The 24,615-nt window shown below is 41.0% G+C and overlaps 1 protein-coding gene across 1 annotated transcript in view; it reads left to right on the top strand.

Annotated features, from left to right (window-relative positions):
- Positions 1-24,615, top strand: part of SYNE2 (spectrin repeat containing nuclear envelope protein 2) — a 197,256-nt gene that overhangs the window by 88,583 nt on the left and 84,058 nt on the right. Inside the window, exons 56-67 of the mRNA XM_075104124.1 lie at positions 1,019-1,174; positions 3,934-4,074; positions 4,438-4,620; positions 5,176-5,313; positions 6,958-7,143; positions 8,597-8,719; positions 10,728-10,910; positions 14,869-14,994; positions 17,373-17,570; positions 18,154-18,228; positions 19,571-19,690; positions 20,354-20,461. Of these exons, the coding sequence (XP_074960225.1) occupies positions 1,019-1,174; positions 3,934-4,074; positions 4,438-4,620; positions 5,176-5,313; positions 6,958-7,143; positions 8,597-8,719; positions 10,728-10,910; positions 14,869-14,994; positions 17,373-17,570; positions 18,154-18,228; positions 19,571-19,690; positions 20,354-20,461 (1,737 nt within the window). The remainder of the gene's footprint in view (positions 1-1,018; positions 1,175-3,933; positions 4,075-4,437; positions 4,621-5,175; positions 5,314-6,957; positions 7,144-8,596; positions 8,720-10,727; positions 10,911-14,868; positions 14,995-17,372; positions 17,571-18,153; positions 18,229-19,570; positions 19,691-20,353; positions 20,462-24,615) is intronic.

Raw genomic sequence — 24,615 nt, 5'->3', positions numbered from 1 at the left:
AGCCTTTTCTATAGTAGAATGAGGCACACAGCTGTTTTGTGGTTTTGAGTTTTTTAATATCAGACCCAGTTGTTGGGGGATGACAGGAAATAAATTAATCTCAGACTCTTAACATATTTCTTCTGTGCATTCTACTTGTGTGAGGGTAGAGATTCCCAAGTGAAGACTAGGAGTTAATGATTACTATTACCCCCAATTGAAAAAGAAAAGGATGTTAATTTTAATGTCTTCCATGGCCTGGCAGGAGCTTTAGATAGTTTTCCCCAATAACTTGGGTTAACACTTGAGTTTCTCAAACAGCTGAGCATTGGGAAAAGGAAGCATAAAGCAAACAAACAGAACTTGAAATTCTAGAAAACCTTCAAAGCAGATGAGTTGCTTCATTCTTTCTACAAGAGGACTTAGATCGGGTTTTATTTTTGGGCCACAGGCTGTAGACAGTTGTTCAAGTTTCTTTTATCTCATAAAACCTACATTCTTCATGCAGAACTGAAAACTACTGTTTTGAAAGGAGCCTGCTGTGCTGCTCTGCATAACTGCCTGAAAGCAGACACTTCAGCTTGAAACCTGTTGCTTTTTGTGGCCTTTGTGTTGCTTATAATAATGTAGGAATGAATGTTGGCTATTAAATGTCTTTCAAGGAGGAAATGCACTTTTGGCAAAAGGGAGAGCACAAAGGTGAACATTTAATCATAGGAGCACTTCAAATTATTACATTGCTATACCTGTCAATAAACATCAATGCGTCAGTTGCCTCACATGGAGTAGTATCAAGTTTAATTAATTCTTACAGATTGAAAAGCATCATTTGATTAAAGGAGTATTTCGCAAAATTAATTTGCTTGCAGAGGTAGCCAAGTTAGGTTTGATATCACAAAAACAACTTTTCTAAACCATAGTCACGCTAGGAAATATAAAACACGGTATGTATGTATGTATATGTATACATATGTACATAGACACACAGGCACTCAGTAAAAAGTGAGTAAAACTGATGAAGTTATTCTTAATTTTGTAGGAGGTTCAGACTGTGATTGATAAAGAAAGTCAAACTCTAAAGCATATCATGGAGAAACTCCGGATCAAGTATTCTGAAACGTATACACAAGTTCCTGCAGAGATCAAAACACAGCTGGAGGACTGCAAGAAGGTATTGCAAGACCTAGAAGACAAGGTAACTGTTGATGTGATTTTCATATTTACCTTTTTGTAGTGTATAGAGAAGTACAGCCATATTTGGTGAATGTTGTAACTATAAACTTCAACTTGAAACATTGATTGTTTTCATTTGCATTTTCCTCTAGGTGAAAATGTATGCATGAGGAAAGATTCCTCATGTTAACTGTCTCCTTTTAGAATAACCTTACAGTAAGCAGTGTGAATATAATATTTTCCTTTTCCGTTAAAAGACGACAGGAAGAACCACTAGCAATAAAGTCTTGGATATGATATGACGTGGATCCTGTCTTCTATCCAGTTTGATTCTTAAACTGAACTGGTAGTCAAAATTGATTGGGAAGTTTGTATAGCTTAACTGAGAGATATTTTCAAAACAGAATTAAGAGTTTTGAAACGGGATTTTTTTTTTTAACCAATTTGCAGACATGGTAGGTTATCGTGGCATGGTTCTTTGTACCACCCCTCGAGACATGGTTGCATTCCTTTAAAAGCAGGCAGGGAATTTAAATAACTAGATAACGTTGCCTCAGCCTTTTGCAATGTTTTCTCTCTGCAGGGGGTATAAACAATTAACTGAAAGCAAAGTTAAAGGAAAATGGAGTAATGGTGTAAGTTCAGGATCAGATTTTAGCCTGCTGTAATTATCATTGTTATTTATTAATTTGTGTTACTTTTAAAAAGAAAAAAAAAATTCTGTTCTCCTATTTCAGAAATAATAATGTTTAATTTTAAAGGCTAAATCTCAGCTAATTTGATAAAACTTTGAAGTGTAATAAACCAATTTTTAAATCCAGTTACTTGTTATTGTCTGACAGATTATTCATTCATTTTATGTTGCATTAAATATTTAGAGACATATTCATTGCAGCTTATTAGTTTTAATTTGGTTAATTTTGTAGTTTCTGTTTCAAAATGGAACCAGTCTTTTTAGAACCAACAAATCAGTAGGAGAGAGGAGGAGAAGGGAAGTAAAACAGTAGTGATGCTTTGGATTTTTTTTGTTGTTTACTGTTTCATTTACTGAGATAAAGGTTGTCCCAATGCACACATTACATGTTGGAGTGAAAGAACTGGTCCTGGAAACTAGAAGGCATTTGTTTTTCACATTTATGTAGTGGAAAACAATATAAACTGTCTTGGAATTTTTTGAAATGCATTTAGGAAACAAAATAAATCCTAGTGGAACTGGAGATCAGTGTAGTTACATACTAGGAGATACCAGCATATGTTAAATTGAATTAACTTGTCATATTTTAATGGCATTGTGCTTTCTTCTAAATCTGCTAACCTAAAAATGAAAATAAATTGTACTTTTGATGCCATGTATGTTATGTGAAAAATATATAAATTTATGCCAGTAAGGAGTTTTGAAATTAAAATCCTGCCCTACTGATGACCAGATGGTTTTTCTGAGGAAAGATAGGAAGCTACATGTTTCTCTTCTATTTTGGAAACTAGCACTACAAACATCAATAATTTTTCGTGTTTGGTATACACCAGGACAGTAATAACAGTCAAGTGTTTAGTGATTACAGTCTGAGTTCCTTTCTTCCAAGGAGTCTTAGGCATTAAGTGCAGACTGCACTTCGTAGCTTTTTTGTAGCATAACATGAGTATTTGAGAGGAGCACTGTAGTTCATTTTGCTATATAATTATTTTGATTAATGCAATTTTGTCAATACAATACCTTACTATGGGTATTATTTTATATTGTTCTAACGCTACATGTTGGAATCTATAAATAATAAATAATGTTAATGAAATTAAGAAACAAAAATTGATAAATAATTAATTAACTAGCTAATAACCTTAATTCCTCTTTCCAAAAAAAGGATGAAGTATTTCAGTATAAGGAGCTTCAAACCAGAATAACTACTAAACTAGAAGTCTTTTGCATCAATTCAGCATAAAGCTGTTCAATGTCCGTATGCCCCATAAATCCTAGGGCTGCAGCACACAAAGGATTTACCATCATTTGACAATTTCCTGGGGCTTGGCTGACCCTAACAGCTAGCAGGGTTTAGTAGGAAAAGATGTTACTTGGGGCTAAGAGCAAGGACTTACTCACTCCCTGCACTTCATCTAGTCCACAGTAACCTGGTACCTGACTGTGTCGCTCAGTTCTGTGCTCAGGCAATTATTCAGCTTCAGCTTACTCGAGAATTTTAATCTTTATGTAGGAAATCAGGCCCTCCAGAGTACCGATAAAAATAATTTCTGTGGAGTTCTGCAGAGTAAAAATAAGGTCCACACACTTTATAGGGCTCAGAGCCTTTTATTTTAGTAATAAATCTCTAAATTTATATTTAGAAATTCACTACACATTGATGCACTTCCGTATTCCCTTGTTACATGGAAGTAATAGTTGCCAGCTGAGACATAAAGGTGTCATTCTACATTTCTTGCAGGACGAACCTAAACGAGACCCTTTCCACAATGCAGCATGATTAGACTCTGTTACAGATTAGAACAGGGGCAGCTGAAGCGAAGCACCCAGGCAGCTGCAGTGTGTTATTGTTTGTTTCTTCAGGGATTGCCTTTCTTGACCAGTCGTTTTTAAGTGAGATGAAATTATTGAACATCATGTAAATGTTGAACCTGCTCATGTTAACGCTTCTCCCTGCAAATGTAATTCCCTTCCTGTCTTTTTAAGTGACTAGTAAAGCGAAACAGAAAGAATTTGAATATTTTTGGTGAGGTTTACACAGAAACAAGCAGATCTTTGTAATCTCTCCTATCGTTTTACTCTGACAGGTTAGCTTTGAAATCTTGCAGAGCTCTCCTCAGTACATGCTGAAAAGAAAAGCAGAAAGTATTAACAATGGCCTCCAAGCTATTGAAAAGATGTTACAACAGAAGAGTGAAAACATTGCAAAAGCCAAAGAAGTTCAGAAGGTAATCTTGCCAAAAAAATTTTGTGCGTGCCAAAAGATTTTTGGTTGTTTCTACAGAGCCTGGTTTAGCAGGAGTGTGAAGTGGCCCTCCATTCGTTTTTATGTCTATAAAAGGAGAAGTACAAGCAGGCATTTAGATGGTGAATTTTTACCAATTATTCCTCACAGGAGAATACGTGGTTTTTTCAACTGTGAATCACACCGGTATATGCCAGGATGTAGATGTCAGGAACAGAGTATTCTGTTCCTGACATATCGGTTCTGAAATCTTTGCAATTCCACATGCCCCACACGCAGAACAAATAACTCTGCTGTTATCTTTGAGCCTGACCTTATGTCTCATTTCCCCTCTCTCCACATGCAGCAAATATGGGATATGCTGGACCTTTGGCATTACAAACTCAATGAACTGGATGCAGAGGTGCATGATATAGTAGAGCAGGATTCCTTTCACGCACAGGAGTTGATGGATATCTTAGTGAGCCCCCTTCAGCAGTACCAACAGGTCTCACAGCTTGCCGAGCGCAGAACTGCCATTTTAAACAAGGTAGATGCAAATGTAAAAGGGTTTTGTTTTTTTTTAATCACGTCTTATAAAAAACAAAATAAAGGCTTTGCATAAAACATCGTCAGAGGCTGTCAAGTAAGTAAAGAGTCAAAAGCCTGCTGTCAGTGTGTTGGCTTATTGTAGCTAAGAGTTTCTGGAGTGGCAAACTTCACCTCCAGCTGCTGCCCCAAAGGACTGGCTCTGCACCATGGCTGACGGGTGTTAGCAAGAGGAATGCCGCTGGATGGGTGATGAGGTGGCTTTCTGTGACTCTGCTGATGGGCTATCCATTAAAGTAACATTGTCGTATAAATGCAACAATGCCCCCATGAAATGTAAACTCGTAAGCACCAAAATTACTTTTGATTAGAGGAGACAGCCTGATATCATGAAACTGTTTCAGAAAAATTATGATCTTTATTTCACCATACTAATTTAACCGACCTTGATGATAATGCATTCTCTTTTCTTTTAATCTTGTTCATAGATGTGTTTATCCTATACAGAGAATAGAAATGCATTTGTGCCTTTTTGTAAAATCCTGTCATTTGCTAGGCTGCCAACAAGATGGAAGAATACGATGAACTCTTGAAGAATGTGAAACTTTGGATAGAAAACACCAACAGTTTGCTAAGAGCAGATGCTCAAAACGGCTCTGCAAAAAGCTTACGAAAACATACTGATGACCTTCAGGTGAGTGTTAATGCAGATATATAGAATCATCAAGTCATTAAGGTTAGAAAAGACCTCTAAGATCATCAAGTCCAACCATCAACCCAACACCCCCGGGCCTCCTAAACCATGCCCTGAAGTGCTACATCTACATGTTTTTTGAACATCCCCAGAGATGGTGACTCCACCACCTCTCTGGGCAGCCTGTTCCAATACCTGACCACTCTTTCAGTCGAGAAATTTTTCCTAATATCCAATCTAAACCTCCCCTGAGGTCTTGTTGCTCTGTACAGACACGATTTTGCATTCTTAAACCTTACTGACACAAATAATTTACTGTTTTCAATAAATGCTTTAAGTGAAAAATAGTTACAGTTGACACTCATGTAATATAGATGGGTACTTTTCCGTGTTGGACATGTCATGTGAAAGTGCTGAACTTGTAGTACATGTGTCTTCCAAAAATATGTGATTGTCTTCTGGTACCCTACTGTGTGGCTATAATCAGTTTTTACTGCCCGAATGTGTATGGTTCGTTCTGTATTGTGTGTACATGATCCAAAAAGGATAAAGTGCTATTTTGGTATTCGTGTGTTAGATGTTGAAGAGAATTGTTATTTGGAAGGCAGTTCTCACTGTATCCTGAAGGTAATTCTGACTGATGATTTCAAGAATCAAATGTTTGCAATATTACAGGGAAGATCAGGGCCAGGCAAGTGCTGAGAGGATTTCTGGTAATTCTGTATCTGAAATTTGAGTTTTCCAAATGTCCACTCCTTGGATTAGGCCAAAAGAGAAAGTTGGTGCTCTGAACATAGATTTTTGTATTAAAAGTAATAAAAATTCCGTGTAAGTAGCTGACTGTTCTGGACTGTTCTGCACGTAACCACAATGGGGAGACTGTGATTTCCAAAAATCTGAATGTTTTTGTAACAAAAGCTTATTGTCTCCCGTGTTTGTGGTTTGGAGTGTTTTATGTGTTCTGGGCTGGGAAAATAGTGGATTTGGAAATGCACCCAAGGCTTGCATTACAGCTGAGGCATGCTTTCAGTCCTTTCCTTCAGTGGATCACATGCATTTCTTGCAACCCTCACTGTTCTTCATTAAGGCATTTGCTGTAATTAATCCAAAAGCTCATGCAGTTAGCTGCAGAAGATGGGAAGAATCTCCCCATCATGCACAACTAGCCAGATATTTGCTGGAGCATTCTGTTACACCTGCTGTCTGCAGGCTGGTGTGCAGAAAACCCTTTTCAGATGTCTGGCTGACATGTCTTGTTAATGTACTTGGGGTCAGCCTGATCATGGCACAGGAGCTGGAGAGGAATCTTCTCCAGTATCTCATAATTTTCTTTTTTTTTTTGGGGGGGTGGGACCTCTCTCGGAGTTTGAAGTCTTCCTCTTCATGCCTTTTGTCATGCTCATGTAGGCTTATTTTGTCTAATTGATTCCCTTAAAATCAGGGCATCTCAGTTTTCTGCCTGCAGGGTGCAGTAGTTCGGTTCTCCTAGGGGTGAAGTGTTTTAATGTGAACTAAGCTTTTGGGAATAGGTGCAATGGTCAATGACATACATAAAATTAAAACTGATTCCTTTGGGTCCTAACCTCTGTGAAACTTTCATGTTCACCATTGATGGATCAAACTAAGCTCTTATTTTGTTTCCAGATGGCTTTGGAAGACTCAGAGCAAAAGCAAAATCTTCTACACAGTGTTTACTTGGAGCTGGAGGAGCTAACATCAGTCTTTGAAACAGACAGTGTAATGCAACAGCTAAATGAAATAAACGGTGAAGTAGCAACTTTACAGCATGAGATAGCAGAGATTCTTCCACAGATCCAGCATGTGGCTGATGTAAGTTTGGGTGATCTCTAAGTGCCTTTTATCAAAGCTTCACCATATATTATGAAATACAGCTTATATTGCCTGCATAGAAGAAAGGTGTGCTGGTTTTAGTAGGTATGCCAAGTGAGGAGATTAATTGTTTGGAAACAAACCATCAGAAGGTGTTTGGTATCTAATTAAGCTGTAAAGTTCAGAAGTATTGATGAAACTCCTTGTTTAGAAGGAGAAATGCAGGATTTGTTGACTGGCAAATTAAAAGGGCTTATCTTGCTGGAGAGTAGGTCTTGTGTTCAGAGGCACCTGGACAGGCTACCAGAAACCTCATGAAGTTCAACAGAGGCAAATGCAAAGTCCTGCACCCATGAGGGAACATGTCCAAATACCAATATAGGCTGGGGGCCAACCAGCTGGAAAGCAGCCTTGCCAAAAGGGCCGGTGGTCCTGGCGAGCAAGTTGATCATGACACAGCAGTGTGGCCTTGCAACGAGAAAGCCTGGGCTGTGTAGCCAAGAGGTCCATGGGAGCGATCTTTCTTTTTGGCACCTGTGAAGTCATATTTTGGATGCTGTGCTCAGTTTTATGTTTCCCAGTGTAAAGACATAGACGTACATGGAGTGAGTCCAGGAAGGCTACCAAGGTGGTTGGTGGGCTGTAGCACAGGAAAGGCTGGGAAACCTGAGTCAGTTCATCCTGGAGAAGAGACAGCTTGGGGGTGGGAGGGAAGGTATTACTGCTGTCTACTGCTGTGTAATGGGAGACTATAGGCATGATAAAGCCAGACTCTTCTTGGGGTGTGCAGAGAAAAGATGAGCAGTAACAGACCCAAATTATAACAAAGGACGTTCCATCTACATATTAGGAAGGATTTTTTTTTTTTTTTTGGAGTAAGATTGGTCAAACACCAGATCAGGGGCCCAAAGGGGGCATAAAATCCCCATCCCAGTAGATACTCGTGTCTCAACAGGATTAGGCACCAAACGACCTGCTCTGATGGGCACCAGAGACCTCTCAAGGTCCCTTCCAACCTAATTTATTCTGTGACTCCATGGGAGTTCACAAGCAGGTGTACTGTATAGATCCATTTTCCATCGGACATAAGACTCTTCATATAGGAAGCTGCAATAGTGTAATTAGACCAGTTTCCTATGCTGATAACTATCACTGCTGGAAAAGCATCTTATCACTACTGGTAATTTATAATGTGACTTTTCAAGGATATTTCAATTCTGTATTCAGGGTTTAAAACAGACCAGGTGACCTTTAGATACTTTAATTCCTACAGAAGTTAGGATGTTATGTGATTTATAATAACTAGTCTTTTGACTGGTAACATCCATTAGCATATCCTGCATATGCTGCACTTGTTTTTCAGTATTTCTTTCTAAATTTAAGTGAAAGACAGAGATGCAAGCTGGCTTGATTATTTGTACTGTCTACAAATTCTCTTGTTCCCAAAATCTAGGAATTGGATGCCATTGAATCTCACGTGAAAGTGCTTGAGAAAGAAATTGCCAAAATGAAGACAATCCTGTCATCAGAAGATCTGTTAGAATTTTCTCCAAAAGAGCAAATTAAACATGGACAGGTCTGTGAAAACTCCTATATAGGTGGTTTTTTTTCCCTCTATATTTAAGCATAAGTTAGCATAAATATGCTTTCTCAAGCATAAGGCTCTTTCGTGACTGCAAACTACCATGAACAAGTTATTAGTATATGACTTTGAAATGTCAGTACCACAACAATTCTAACTCTCGGGTCAAAGGTTGAAAGTATTATTTCAGTCATGATATATGTTTCTACAGCAGCAAGTAGTGCAATCCAAGAGGAGCACACTAGTAGGGCAGAACAGTTGGTGCGGAAGACCCGATATCTGTGTTTTATGTGTCCTGGGGGCTTACTTTGGATTTATCCTGTAGAACGGACATCCATTAGTGGCTGGGTGTCTTCAGAGGGTCTTCTGGAGAGTATCTTCTGCTTTAGTGTCGTTTGAAATGCATCCAATTTACATGCTCCGAGACAACTGTGCAATGTAAACCCTAAGGTGAGACTGTTGGGAGATCCCTTCAAGAAGCGTAGGCGTGGCTTGAATGAAAAAATTTGAAATTAAAGCACTATTGAGAACATGCCAATAGAGAACCCAGGTGTGTAACTTAAGCGCACGTTGTCAGACATACCTGCCACATTTGAATGTCTCCGTTTTTGGAAAGTTTATGGCCTGGCATAAACGCTGCACATCACTCTACTTAGCATCGAACAGTAAGTAACCTGGAAGTCTGAAAATCAGGCCCTATTTTTCAAAAAATGGAGGCAAGATTTAGCAGATGTTTCTGGAAACATAGGCTGGAGTGACTTGCCATAAAATCATTTAATCATGCAGGGACTTCACTGCAAATGTCCCTTGGCCAGATGGTTTTTCTTTCTCTGCTTGAGAGAAGTAAAGCAAAGCATTACGGTATCTTTTCTTTTATACCACATGCAGTCTACATTGTTAGCTGCCTGAAATGCAAAAAGTATGAATTCAGTTTCAGGGGAGGGATGAAAATGTCATCATACCTCTCATAGCTTTGCTATCCAGAGAACAATTTTGTAATGGCTGCATTATGTGGAAAACACTAAAGTAATATTTATTCTGGAAAATAGTGTTCATCTACTTCTTTATTTTAAATTGAAGCATGGATAGTATGATAATAACAAAAAATTCCTGATACAGGCTGCTTATGGATGGGAGAATAAGTATCTCCAGTTGGGGCCTTTTAAAACATAATTGTCTTGAGAGGAAATTTAACAAAAACATTAGTAATTAAAAGGCTGAGGGTTTGTTTTCATTTATATTTTTTTTTCTCCTGAAGTTCCCAGCTGAATAAGGTCTCAGTAGGATTTCATATTTCTTTAGGAGAAGGAAGAAGTTGTGAGTTGGTATTGCCATTCTATCTTTCCGAAGTTGATGACTGAGTCTTCTATAAAATGTGTTGTGGTATGAAACTGCACATTTCTGTTCATCCAAAACTGATAAAGGTGACTGTAAACTGTACATCCGCTTGGGGTGTTGTGATATGAAATGCTGCATTTGACAGGAAAGCCATCTTTGGAGGTTTCTCCTGGCTTCTATCCCAGTTCATCACCTCAACTACGTTGATAAGACTTTTTATAGGTCCATCATAAAATGGCTAGCTTTAACATAGGGTATTTCATGCCTGGTTTGCAGGACAAAAAAGAAAAACCAGAGTTGTCTAGAGTGACATCAAAGGGTTTGCACCAGTTTTTGAACTGTCTTCACTGTCAAAGCTGTGCTACTTTGAAATAACACGCGTAGGAAATAGTAATTAATCTGAATGTGACCCTTTTTTTGTCACTGTGCAAACCTTATATATATGCAGAAAAAGTAGAATTGTAAATATAAGTAATATCTTCCTCTTGCTTTAGACAACCTCACCATGGATTTTCACTTATTTTTTCCAGGATTAAAATATTCTTCCTTCATATATGGGAAACTCACCAAAGCGAAATTTGCACATCCTGACAGTAATACAAATTTTCAGTGTTTATTTTCCCAATTCAGTATCACATCCATCGTCTCTCCTGTATCCTAATAGGTTATACTTGATCATGTTGGTCCCATGCAGAAGACCATTGTTCATATACAGTCCTATGAAGAAGGACTTCAGCTACCAGGGGTGAAAATGCAACCTTTCTCAGTCTTCCAAAGAGCAAGACAACTCTTGAGAGAATTGAAGAAATTAGAAAAAATTACTAAGGAACAAAATAACATACTGGAGGTAATTGCTTGGAGTTTTTTGCCATCTTTACTTTATAATAATTTTCATCACTAGACAATATTCTTTTTACAGGCATATGGTACACCTACTTTGTCTTCTATGTAATGGTTTGGGCATTTTTTTTGTTCTGTATTTTTCCTGTGTAATTCGCTACTACAATAAGGCACACTGGATAGTCTTGAAATTTACTTAGGTTTTCCAATTGAGTCACAACTGGCACCATGTATTTTAGCATATTGTAGAAGAAATGAAGGCCCAAGTGTCTTGTGACCCAGGTTTGCACAACTGATGATTGAAGTCCAGTGTTACACAGAGGTGCTCACATCTGCAACGCTCAAGTCCTTAAATGTATCTTGAACATGGAAATTCTTTGTTGGCAACTATTAGATAGAAATTGCTGACAATTAATAGCAGAAAGTCTTTTACTAAAGATGATCTTCCCAAATCAGCGAGCCGGGAAAATGATGATTTTCTGTCACTGTCGCTTGGTTAATTCATTGTTTGGAGGCAGGCCAACTCCTGCCCAGCTCCATGTGCACAAGTGAACATGTGACAGGGGGCTTGGAGATGATGTTGGCCAGACCAGGTTTGGAAACAGAAGTGATATGTAACAGCATTGGTGTGGCACACGGCTGTAGGAGGCAGCGAGCATTAACTCATGGGCAGTGTGAGTTACAAAACAGCTATGCTGGCTGTGAACATGAAGTAGCATCTCTGCAGCACTTCACTGAGTGATGTGGTTGTACCAGCTCAGGAAGGTTTTAGTTCAGGGATATCTGCACCATGCACCATTGCCCAGGGTAGATACACTTGGAGGCAATCTGGAGTTTGGTTATGCATGTTCCCACGTCAGCAGAGGTATGAAAATTCTCATGTGTCCCATCCATTTCTCGCCAGGATGATAGCAGCACCTAGAAAAATGATAAGTATCTCTGCTGATTTGGTTATCCAAAACTATTACAGTAAAGCAGAATGCTTTAGAACACTTAACTTCTTACTGGGCATGTCGGAGGCCAGGCAGACACAAGTGGCAGCTAAAATGTGAACGTCCATCTTTTGATTTTCAGTTTGTGAAATTAAGAGAACGCCACCAAGATAAAGGCTCAGACATGCTACGTGACTAATACATGCTTGGAGTTTGGAAAAAAGCAATGACTATGCAAAATCTGTGTGATCCCTATGACCTTTTTTTTTGTCCATATAATTTCTTATGTCTGAAGAATGGATGTGGGAAGGTGTACCTTTTTCAGAGAGTTACCAGATTAAATACTTGAGAATTTTCAAAACACTTTAAAACTGTCAGAAATAGGGTGCTTCGCAGTTATAAATTGTTATCATGAGACTTCTAGCTGGTTTATGTGGAGCATTAGGTCAAGGTTTAGATTTTCCTTCTCTTTGAAACAGCTGTAACCCTTTTTACTCAGCATTTGCCTTTATCTTACAGGCATCCAATAATCTGTAGCTGAGTGAAATTTCTTTGTGAGAAAACAGATTGGAAAAATTGCATTTCTTGGCAGCTAGGATATCAAACTGTGCAGAAAAGATTTTCCAGCCGTGTTGAATGGGCTGAAAGCAGCAGTACTACAATACAAGTCTAGCACCAGCTAAGACATAACAAAGGATAAAGCTAGTAAAGGACGGCATTTTGAATGCTGCATTAGAAAGGTAGTAAGTATCCTGACAGAGGGAAAGGAGATCGGAGGCAAGCTTCCTGTACAAATATATACATAGTCATTTTTTGCCTGAGGATTAGTTTTTGAAATTTTAGCATTTGGATGCTTTTGCCCATATTTTGCTATCAGCGATGCAATAGGATATTGCACTAGTAACTTTTGTATAATTAAGTTGCAGTGTAACACCTGAAAAAGTGTAACAGAAACAAAACCTGTAACAGGTAGTATAAAAGCTTTGGGTAAGGTTTTAGGTGGCTTAGATCGGTGCTGAATGTTGCCCGATGTTTTTATTATGGCCAGTCAAGTACCACACCTACCACTACCTAAAGAACGTCATCAGGAAGAGGAGCTGGAAGCCACAGCTGCTCCTCTGGTTTTCTGTGCAAGAGGGTGGCAGTATTTGCATATTTGATTATTTACTGTGTTCATTTTTAGTAAGCTCTTCTATAACAAATAAAATGCCTGCCTGCTTGTACAACAGTTGGACCTTTTCCATGGGTAGGTCTTCTAGTATTACCGCAATATGAAAAGTAAAGAGCAAATGTTAAGCAGGAAATAATTCAAAAGAGGGGCAACACTTCTAGAAAGAGACTCAGTGCCACATATATGGCATAATTTGTGTTGTATTAGGAAAAGAATAAAATAAGATCTTTTTTTGCCCCTTGGTGGGAAGCTGGAAATTAGATGAGTTACCTTTGGGCAAGTGGCTATATTCACATATTTGCCTGTGAGGGAAGACATTGGAGTCTCTATACAGAGTATTCATGTTCTCTAGTCAAGGCAACTTGAGGTGGTATGCATTTTGCCTATTACTAAACAGTCCTGTTCATGTTCAAGTGAAGGTATGGGTAAGAGAAACTCTCTTTTAGAAAGACTTCTTGTTTCTCATTAAAACTGAGAAGACCTACTCTTTTTTTTCCTCCTCTGATTCTTTAGCTATGGCATTAAGATTATAGTCCACAATTAGGTATCTTCCTCTCCAATTCGGCTTTATTTTTTTTAAGTGGGGAAAATAATTCCTTCTTCCTTTTAAAACCTGTAAGTAAGGAAAAAAAATCATTTAGAACCTTAGTAGTTTGTGTTCTATTGAGAGGGAGTCTCACTGTGAGGAAGTGACTGAAGAAATGGCACTGTTACCTTCATAGCAGGAGAGACTCTTTGCTCTGAAAGGCAGAGTCTGTGTGTGCTTTGCAGAGAGATTTTTCAATCTGTCAGGCTGTTCAGGTCCTGTTGTCCGCAGAGTAAGTTCAAGCCTATTGACAATAGGCTGTATTTTCTTCATTACCTGCAAAAGCAGACACCTGAGGAATAGTCCTTAGATATTCTTTGGTTCTCAGCCCATGGGTCGGAAAACACAGAGCCACCCAATGTTCTGCAAATTAAATGTTTTCACAAAATATTCTGATTTGTAGATGTAGTAGTTTCTTAATTACCTGAGACATTGTGACTGTGGCTGTGGCTGACAAACATGAGTGGTGTGTGTGGGGACGTTGCCAATTTTTGCACAAACATTAAAGCATGGGGGTTGATGAGATTTTGCTGTCACTGTCAAACGAGTAAAAGTGAATTCAGCTGTTTATAATGTATATGTTTTCCTGTAAGTCATGTAAGAAGAGGAAGCTCACACAAAGTGGAAGCACTTATCATTTTTATAGGAAGTATTCAAATTGTCAGATACTGCGGTTGGCTTATCCTCTGAGCTGCCGTGTCTGCCTGGTGTACAGCACAGTTCATTTTTGGTTAGTGCAGAATTAGCTGGCAGCAAAGACCTCGGCACCAATAAAAACCAGGTAGGTAGACTTTCTAACTTGATATGAAACCCTGTAATTTCTCTTTTTTCTTTTTTTTTTCCTCAACCTGTTGTAAATTGTAGTGAATTTATTAAATATGCTCCATTTGCGTTTGGTAGCCACATTCATAGCTCTGGAGTAAGCTCTGCTCTGGAGTAAGCAGAGATGTGCTCCTAGGCAGAGCACCCCACTATACACAGAATCGCAGAATGGTAGGGGTTGGAAGGGACCTCTGGAGATCATCTCGTCCGACCCCCTGCTTGAGCAGGTACTTCAACTTACATATAGAGCCATTTCACTTGCCAAAGACAAACAGTAATAAACTGTGAGGATAGGGTTGTGCAAAGTTAGCAGAACAAACACAGTTTCTTTTACATGTAACTACAGATGCAAAGGAGGCTTCAGTCCTCTTCAGTACAAGTTTTTTGCATTACTGACTGGTTTGTTTCTGTACTAGTTAGTTCAAAATTATTTATGAGAATTACTATTTCACAGGAAGCTGTAAAGCAAGCAGAAGAATGTGAGCAAGAAATTGAAAAGTTGAAACAATCCTTAAAGAAACACTTGGTTGAAATATCACATGAAGATCAACCACTGGCTCAGAAGACTCATTGTCCAGAGGTGGGTTTTATTGTTTTCTCTCTCATGTCTGTTACTTGTCCTGACTAACACTAATCATGACAACGCAGACCACTGAGAAATAGCAGTGTGCTTTCCCCACCTGCCACAGTCAAGCAGGCAGTTGAATACCATGGTCTGTCTATGCATACATAAGTTGACATATACCGAGAGATAATACAATTAATATTAGTTTGTAAGTTGGGTATATCTTTCATGATATACTTCTTTTTGACTTTGATGTGTCATTTGTACCTATAGCAACTTCTAAGGAAAGTTGAGAGTGCCATTTTCATGACAGCTGACAGCTTGCCTGTGCTCAGCATCCTGCTAATGTTGTTGAGGTGGCAGCTTGGGATAGTGCATAAGGAGACAACTGAGTCCATTTCTGATCACTGACAGTTGGTACTGTTGGTGATTCTGGTTAGGGTTAGATTCTGTAGACTCCTTTCCTCATCCTCACTGCCACACTGTTTTCATCAACTGATAAACACATGTTGCTTTTCTCCCTGCAGTCAGCTGCTTTCTGTAATGGATGAATTGATTATTTAATGTAAAAATAAGATGTGTTTTAAGGACAGCACTGCAGAAGTCAGGAAATTACTAATTAAGTGTAATAACTATTTATAAAGTGCCTCTGAAACGCTCAGCTGTTTGCAGTCAGTCACAATAAAATTAATACACGTACATTGTACTTGCCTAATAACTATAATCACTCAGTAGGCTCCTAAGTACATAGCTGCTCTGCTTTCAGGTGGTTGGAGGTTGAAGGCTTCATGCTAGTACTAAGCATGACTCATTTCCTGACTCTTACTTGTTTTTGTCTTTGAGTGTAGGACTTTCTGTTTAATAGCTCTTGTTTTAGAAGAAAACCTGTTTGACAGTTGTAGCATTTCATGAATAGAACTGGGCAATGGAATTGCCCACCTTATTGATGGGCTTCAGATGAAGAAGTAATGCTAATGAAAACTTGGTTTCTGAGGAGGTTTTCAGCTAGTTAAGTTTGCAAAACAGTAGCTGGTAAATGTCTGCTGTAAAGTCTCCTCCTGCAATGAAACAAATAGAAGTACTGTTCTTAGTGGGCATTTATAAATATATGCCAAATATTCCTGGGTGGCTGTTTCTTCATTCCAATGGCTTTTATTTGCCTCTGACCTTTGGAATATTTTACCATGTGGTTTTGGGTGTACAAAAGAAAAAAACATCCTTGTCTGAGCAGAGTTCCCATGTCCTTGGAAAATTTGCTGGGGTTCCTGCCTCGGTCTTCCCTGTCATGCAGCTAAACTAGCATTATTAACAGAAGAAGCTGTAGTTGAGAGAGAACCAGCAGTTTTACTGCTTTCATCTGTCACAGATTATTACTTGCATAGCATTATTCACACCCCGATAGAGCATGGTGTGGAATCAATGCTGTTCTTATTTCAAGCCTAGCATCAAAGCTCACTCTGATGGACTGAGCTCAGCGCGCAATAGGATATTTAGCCACGTTTCAGTTTTCTGAGCAGGCAACGATGCTTCAAAGAGCTTCAGCACTTCCAGTAATGGAGGGAGTGGGGCATTTTATTCCTTGCCCTGTCTTACTCTGTTATTTGTTGTGCGTGCTCTGCTCACCTGGAGACTGGCCACCCTTTTCTCCAAGGAAAGGCCCTAGCAGAAAGCTCTAAGGGCAGAACACCGGCTACAGCAACACTGGCTAGGGAGGAGACCAAGACAGATTTATTTCCCTCTTTGTTAGTGCAGAGTTATTTGGATTATTGTTTAATCCCTGCAGAACATTAAATATTTTCCTTGTAGTTCGTTGGGGACCATTGCTCCCTATATCACATTCAAAGACATGGGATAGTTTTGGCCCTAGCCATGTCACTACAACCCACTGAATGGCTTGTTTCCTTCTTTTAGGCCATCTTCAGCAAAGACCACCCAGCCCTGAGCTACCTTTATTGCTTTCTTTGCTGTCATCAAGGCTATCCCAAGTGTTTTGAGTCAGGTTTCCAGAATAGGTAGTTGGAAATAATATCACCTGCTCTGACACACAGAGTAATGTAACCCAGCTGCATTCCCTCTGTTCTGAAGGAAACTCGTATGCCCATGGCTATGCAGGACCTAGTTAGAATTAGTATCCAGCCTTTCACATTTCCCTCCAGACTACTAGCTTCTGCATTACAGACAGCAAGCGCTGACCTGAGCTGAATCTGTTGCTGCTGGTTTTCATGTATCTGGACATCTCCTGCAGTGACAATGGGGAACTGTCCCAAAGCCCTGAAAAAGGAAAAAGGGGAAATAGCCCCAGTCCGAGTAAGATGCATCACTGGTATCATCTGTTACATTACTGTTTGGTTAAGTAAGAAAAATGCATGCTTACAGATGTTGTTGCGTCTTAGGGAGAAATGGAAGCTGTAAAAGAAGAAATCATAAAGCTGTGCCAAAGAAAGGAAGATATCCTTACCAGGACGAAGAATTCAATCTCTGAGCTTCACCAGTGCTTATTACAGCAAGAAGTACCTGAATCAGGAGACGAACACACAGCCTCTGTATTAGCACAAAGTGACTTGATTGGGGTTGATGCTTCTGGTCAGCAGGTAAGTGGAGCACCACATTGCAATCGCTTACCCAAGAGCCAAAGAGGGAAGGTAAATAACCCTTCTTCTTCCAGGAGGAGTGGCATGTGAGAGAGGAGCACCCCTGCAGCTGTGAATCAATACTACTTCTCCTCCCCATTGTGCTTCCGAATGGCCCCAGAAGGACTATGATGCATGTCTAGGAGAAGGCAGGAGAGAGGTGTGCCTCTGGTTGTTTTTTAGCATGAGCAGATTCAATATGAAGTTTGCATCAAGCAGTCAACAGCAAAATGCTCGATGTGTAGTTTTGTTGACAATCAGTTGTTCTGGGATTTTCAGTAAATTGTTTTCATGGAGCAAAATGAAATTTGTCCCAATTGTAGCTCAGATGTTGAAATATTACAGCATGGAGAAAAGTCCCGATTTTCATAGGTGCTTAGTAACTGCAGCTTTCAGATACTTTAATGTAGGGTGGTATGTTCAGTGCTTCTCCAAAAGAGGACCCCAAGTGGTAACTTTCTTTCGGTATTCAGGCAGAAGAGAAGAGGCTTTTGCTATTCTTGTCATGGATAATTGGACTGTCTCTTTGTGTGTATTTTTGTAGTTGAAAAAAAGAGGAAAGATGTCTCTTCTACCTTCCTTAGATGAAGAATCAGAAGACTGTTCTTTGAACAGCAAGGTGAGTACAGTATATATCTCATATGTAAAATTTTTGGTACAGGACAAATTATGAAAAATGTGTAAATCCAAAATACTTCAGAAAAAAATGGAAATATCTGTTACCACTCCAGAATACTAAGAAATTGCACTTAAGCCAGCCTACCAATATTACAATACCAATATTACACAGCACCTCATTCTGTGATGTGTCATCCTGCTTTTGGTGGAACTGCTTATACAGTAATACCCCCTTTATGGAAGTGTTAGTGGTAAAATATGGGCCTAAATACCAATGTTTATATGTGAGGGTGGGGTTCAAACACAATTAGGCAGCCTCTGAAGTGCTAAAACTTAAGAGAAACAACAAAAATTATTTGTATGTTTGAGCCAAAGGAAAAAAAGGGCATGATCAGACTATTGGGAATGAAGTTAAGATAGGAGAGGTTTCTGGGAGAATGGGAGAAACTGGGAGACACTGCTTAACAGGTTGCTCTGAATCTGGGATGTCTGAATGCCCAGTTGAACTTCAGAGGACCAAAGCTGGGAATAAAGTGTCATAAAGTTAATAGCTTTTGGAAAAAGAAAAAAAAAAATCCATGAAGCTTTCTGCAAGCTTTCCTGTACCCTACAGACTAAAAGAGGTGTACCTGAATGAAATCAGGAATGTGCAGAAGTGCTGGTGAGCCTAGCTACCCACTTACACGGCAGTTCACAGGCTGCCTAGGCTGGTAGGGACCAGCTACTGTCATCCACATCTCCTGTGAGGGACTGTGGCCTCAATGGAGTTTTCAAGAATCTCCATTTCTCTGAATTCCTCGCTATGGATATTAATTAGCCTTTTTGCTGCATCCTTGCAACAGAAAATGTGGCAAGAGGTGACGAGTATTGGATGGGTTGCTTTAGTCTAGGCAAGGATGAAACTCCATGGCTAGACAGTGTGAAGAAGTCCAGACAGCTTGGATAGGGTGGTGTCTTACTACTCTGGTCCAAGCACTTCAGTGTGAAGGTTTCTGATTCTGCACTTTCATTGGTGCCATTTTCTTTGCAATACAGGACTTTTTAGGGGACAGGACAGGAGAAAGATTGTTTCTTGTTGTTTTGTTTTTTAAATAGTTTGGAAAAAAAATTAGGATGCTATAAGGTCTCTAGAGAAAATGACCAGTGTCATCCAGCTGCCATTCATCTTGTAGCAGAGCTGTAGAGCAAGGGAAGAGGTGGGGTTTGGGAAACACAATAAAGATAGATAAACAAGGAGAAATAGAGCAAAGTGTTACTAAAGGTTTGCAGTAATTTACATTTCCTGAAGGAATATCTGAGCTTCTTGTTCACAAGCTAATGCTGAGCTGTTACTGCTTTCAAAGGGAAGTACAGCCACAGAGAAAGATGCAAGCTTTTGGCCTTCAGAAAGAGATGGTAAAAGGCACAAGGAAGACAGCGTAACCTCCTGGTCTTCTGGTACCTTGTCGGATGGTATCATTCAGGTAATGCACTCAGGTTTATCTCCATAGGGATGGGAACGCATCTTTGTGGAAAAGATCTGCATAAGTCCTAGGTATTGCTGAAGTTTTCAAAGCAAGAGAACTGTAGAAATGCAGGACATGATGGCCTTATTCAGATCCTCCATCTTCCATATCACACTAAATCTTGTCATTTAAAATCTCTTTTCCTGTTCCACATATTGGTTGGACTCAATGACCTTAAGGGTCTGTTCCAACCTAAGTGATTCCATGATTCTATACTAATTTCTTCTAGCCTGACAAAAACCGCAAAGATAGAAATGCACATCTGGTAGCAGCTATCTGTTTCACTAATTCTTCCAAAGGCTGTATAATGTGCAGTCGTTTGAGGGATGATTTGTGGAAGAGGTTCTCTTTTGTACGTGAGAAGACCAGCATTTAAGACACCAAATCAGCTACAATTTTGGTGACATTCTGTTCTGTTCTTCATGGAGTCTTGGTAATGTTGTGATAGCTGCAGTTGTTAGTTTCTATATATCAATGTTACAGGCATAAGAGAATTTCTGTCTCTGAATGCTCTTGGGCCAGGACCAGTGTAGGTTGCGTGGCTGCTGACTTTTGAGGCTTCTCTAGCACAACAAGGCATTAATGATACAAATACTTCCACTGTTGCCTCTCTGTTTACAGAATGCTGATGAGGTAATGCAGTCACACAGTAAATGCAGTGAGGAAACATCTATGCAAACTTTGCAGAGCACTGAAGGCCCTGGCACAGGAGATGGCAGTCAGGCTACGGTGAGTTTGAAGGCCTGAAGTAGCCTGAACAATGTGACCTGAGCTTGTTGTATAACCTACCTCGTGGGCAGAGGGCCTGTTTCGTTATGGTTATGCTACTGGAGTTTGTTGCAGTATTTACAATATGGTGGGATACCTACAACCCTTTGTGGGCCTCTTCGTATGGCCACTTTGGCTGATAGTAAATACATTTTGATTTGCTTGTTGAAAATGCAATTTACTAGGGAACAAAATGGAGTATTTTCAGGAATTAAGATGCTGGCATTCATACAGGCATGAATGGATGGGTTCAAGTGATGTAAACATAAATCAACTCTGGGATTTTTTAAGTGGCAGCTAAAGGAGAAATTAAGGAGGTTGACACTCCTACATATTGCTGCTTTGTGGAAGGTATGCACAGGCTAAGGGAGGAGTGGGCAGCAGCCTATAGGCTATATACAAAAGACCATATGGAGGCAGTCATGAATGCTCCAGGAAGGCCAGGAGCAGCAAACTGGTAGCCGAGCAGCCTCAGCTCTTCCTGGGTTTAGAGCATGGAAGAAGACAGAATCCGTCATTTCCTGGGGCAGGAGCAGGCCCCCATGTCACTTCATTTCCCACTCCCCCGACTCCTCCCATCATGCTTAACATTTAATTTATAGTTAAAAAACCATAGCAAACTATTAAAACCCAGCCAGCATGGCTTCGTGGCTGGTGTCACCACCACGGTTTTGGGTTTTTCGATAATGGGATGGTCTACACGGCACCAGGCCTGCTGGTGTCGGATGGGTTTCACCTTTCTCAAAGGTGGAAGAGGGCCTTGGCTCGTTAGCTAGCAGGTCTAATTGACAGAGCTTTAAACTAGACTTGAAGGAGGAGGGGGATGATATCAGGCTTGTCATGGGCAAGCTGTGGGATGACACACCAAGGTTAGAGGGATGATGTGCTAGAGAGGGTCCTCAGCCTGTTGCTGTGAGGTGTGCTGGCTACACTGGTGCACCCTTGAAGTCTTACATAGATGAGCTGGGGGCTCCTGAGGTAATAGGCGCCAACAGGGAAACAGGGGTGTTCCTCTAAGAAGGAGACACAGCCCAGCTGGAGTGTGTCTACATTAATGCATGCAGCATGGGCAACAAACAGGAGGAGTTGGAAGCCACCATGCTGCTAGAAAGCTACGACCTAGTTGCCATTACTGAAATTTGGTGGGACGAATCCCATGACTGGAATGCATCTATCAATGGCTACAGGCTGTTCAGAAGGGACAGGTGAGGAAGGAGGTGCAGAGGGTTGCCCTCTACATAAGGAAATGAATAGACTGTGAAGAGCTGCCTCTGAAGAATAGCCATGAGCAGGCTGAAAGCTTATGTGTAAGAATTAGAGACCAAGGCAACAAAGGGAACCTTGTGGTTGGTATCTACTACAGGCTGCCCGATCAAGGAGAGCCCATTGATGAAGACTTCTTACTCCAGCTACAGGAGGCATTGTGTTCGCAGGCTCTCATCCTGCTGGGGGACTTCAGCAGCCCATCATCTGCTGGAAAAGTAGCATGGTGAGCTGTAGGCAATCCAGGAGACTCCTGGAATGCATTGAGGATAACTTCTTAGGCCAGGTAATAGACAGCCCTACCAGAGGGGATGCAGTACTGGACCTGATGGTCACCAATGCAAGTGAGCTAATTGGTGACATCAAGACTGGAGGCAGCCTGGGCTGCAGTGAGCACGCACTGGTGGAATTCACAGTCTTGAGGGGATATGGCTCAAGTGAAGAGTAAACTCAGGACCCTGAATTTTAGGAAAGCAAAATTCCAGCTCTTCAAGGAGTCTAGTCAAGAGGATACCCTGAGAAACTGCCCTTAGGGACAAGGGAGCAGAACAGAACTGGGAGATCTTTAAGCATGCTTTCCATAGAGTGCAAGAGTTCTTGATCCCCAGCTGTAAGAAATCAGGAAAGGAAGGCAAGAGACCAGCATGGCTGAGTTGAGAGCTGCAGGTGAAACTAAAGGACAAGAAGGAGATGCACAGGCAGTGGAAACAGGGGCAGATATCCTGGGAAGGGTGTAGGGATGGGGTCAAGAAGGCCAAGGCACAGCTGGAGCTGAACTTGGCAAGGGATGCAAAGAATAATAATAAGTGCTTCTACAGGCATGTCAGCCAGAAAAGGAAAGTCAAAGAAAGTGTAGCCCCCTTGATGAACATGACTGGCAAACTGGTAATAACAGAGTAGGAGGAGGCTGAGGTACTCAACAACTTTTTTGTCTCAGTCGTCACTGGCAGTCTCTTCCCACACCTCTCAAGTGGACGAACTGCAAGGCAGGGACAGGAGGAGCAAAGTCTCTCCCACTGTAAGAGAAGATCAGGTCTGTGACCATCTGAGGAACCTGAACATACATAAGTCTATGGGACCAGACGTGATGCGTCTCAGAGTCCCGAGAGAACTGGCTGGTGTAGTTGCCAAGCCACTCTCCAGGATATTTGAAAAGTCATGGCAGTCAGGTGAAGTTCCCAGTGACTGGGAAAAGGGAAACATTGCACCCATTTTTAAAAAGGGTAGAAAGAAGGACCCTGGGAACTACCGACCTGTCAGCCTCGCCTCTGGCCTGGGAAGATCGTGGAACAGATCCTCCTAGAAGCTATGCTAAGGCACATGAAGGACAGGGAGGAGATTCGAGACAGCCCGCATGGCTTCATCAAGTCTTGCCTCACCAACCTAGCCTTCTATGATAGAGTGACTGCATCGGTGAACAAGGGAAAAGCTACAGATGTCATCTATCTGGAATTTCACACAGCCTGCCACAATAACCCTTCTCTCTAAATTGGAGAGATATGGATTTGCTGGATGGACTGTTCGGTGGATGAGGAATTGGTTGAATGGTGGCATCCAGAGGGTAGTGGTGAATGGCTCAATGTCCAGATGGAGATCAGTGATGAGTTGTGTCCCTCAGGGCTCTGTACTGGGACCAGTACTGTTGAATATCTTCATCAGTGACATAGACAGTGGGGTCAAGTGCACCCTCAGCAAGTCTGCAGATGATGCCAAACTGAGTGGTGCGGTTGAAACACCCGAGGGATGGGGTCCATCCAGAGGGACCTGGACAAGCTCAAGAAGTGGGCCCTTGTGTACCTCATGAGGTTCAACAAGGCCAAGTGCAGGGTCCTGCACCTGGGTCAGGGCAAATCCCGGTATCAATACAGGCTGAGGGATGAAGGGATTGAGAGCAGCCCTGCCGAGAAGGACTTGGGGGTACTGGTGGATGAAAAGCTGGATGTGAACCAACAATATGCACTCATGGCCCAGAAAGCAAACCGTTTCCTGGGCTTCATCAAAAGCAGCATGGCCAGCAGGTCAAGGGAGGTGATTTTGCCCCACCACCTTGCTTTGGTGAGACCCCATTCAGAGTACTGTACCCAGCTGTGGGGTCCTCAACACAGGAAAGGCATGGACCTGTTGGAGTGAGTCCAGAGGACGGCCATGAAAATCATCAGAGGGCTGGAACACCTGTGAGGACAGGCTGAGAGCGTTGGGGTTGTTCAGCCTGGACAAGAGAAGGCTCCAGAGAGACCTTATTGTAGCCTTTCAGTACTTAAAGGGGGCTTATAAGAAAGATGGGGACAGACTTTTTAGTAGGACCTGTTGCAATAAGACATGGGGTAATGGTTTTAAACTAAAGGAGGGTACATTTAGACTAGATATAAGGAAGAAATTTTGTATCATGAGGGTGGTGAAACACAGGCACATGTTGCCCAGAGAGGTGGTAGATGCCCCATCCCTGGAAACATTCAAGGTCAGGTTGGACGGGGCTCTGAGCAACCTGATCTAGTTGAAGATGTCCCTGCTCACTGCAGGGCAGGTTGCACTTGGTGACCTTTAAAGGTCCCTTCCAACCCAAACTATTCTATGAGTCCACTGCATGTCAGTTGAGCCTTGGTAGCTGTCCGTTCCATGCCACCTCCGTGGTCTTGGCACACAAACACATGACATGTGCATGAACATCTGAACAGATGATACTGGTTTATTTTATTCAACTAATTTGACTGTCTGAGTTTCTATTTCTGTAGAGGGAGGAGATAAAATTTACTGCAGTAACAATATCTAGCTGGGGAGGGGCAGAGCATGATGTAAACTAAATGCTTATGTACACATACGTGTGTGATGAAAGGGTGTCATGCACAGTATTA

Source organism: Phalacrocorax aristotelis, chromosome 9, assembly GCF_949628215.1.
Source record: "Phalacrocorax aristotelis chromosome 9, bGulAri2.1, whole genome shotgun sequence".
Lineage (NCBI taxonomy): Eukaryota > Metazoa > Chordata > Aves > Suliformes > Phalacrocoracidae > Phalacrocorax > Phalacrocorax aristotelis.
The sequence above is the reverse complement of the archived record's forward strand: the minus strand, read 5'-3'. Positions and strand labels throughout refer to the sequence as shown.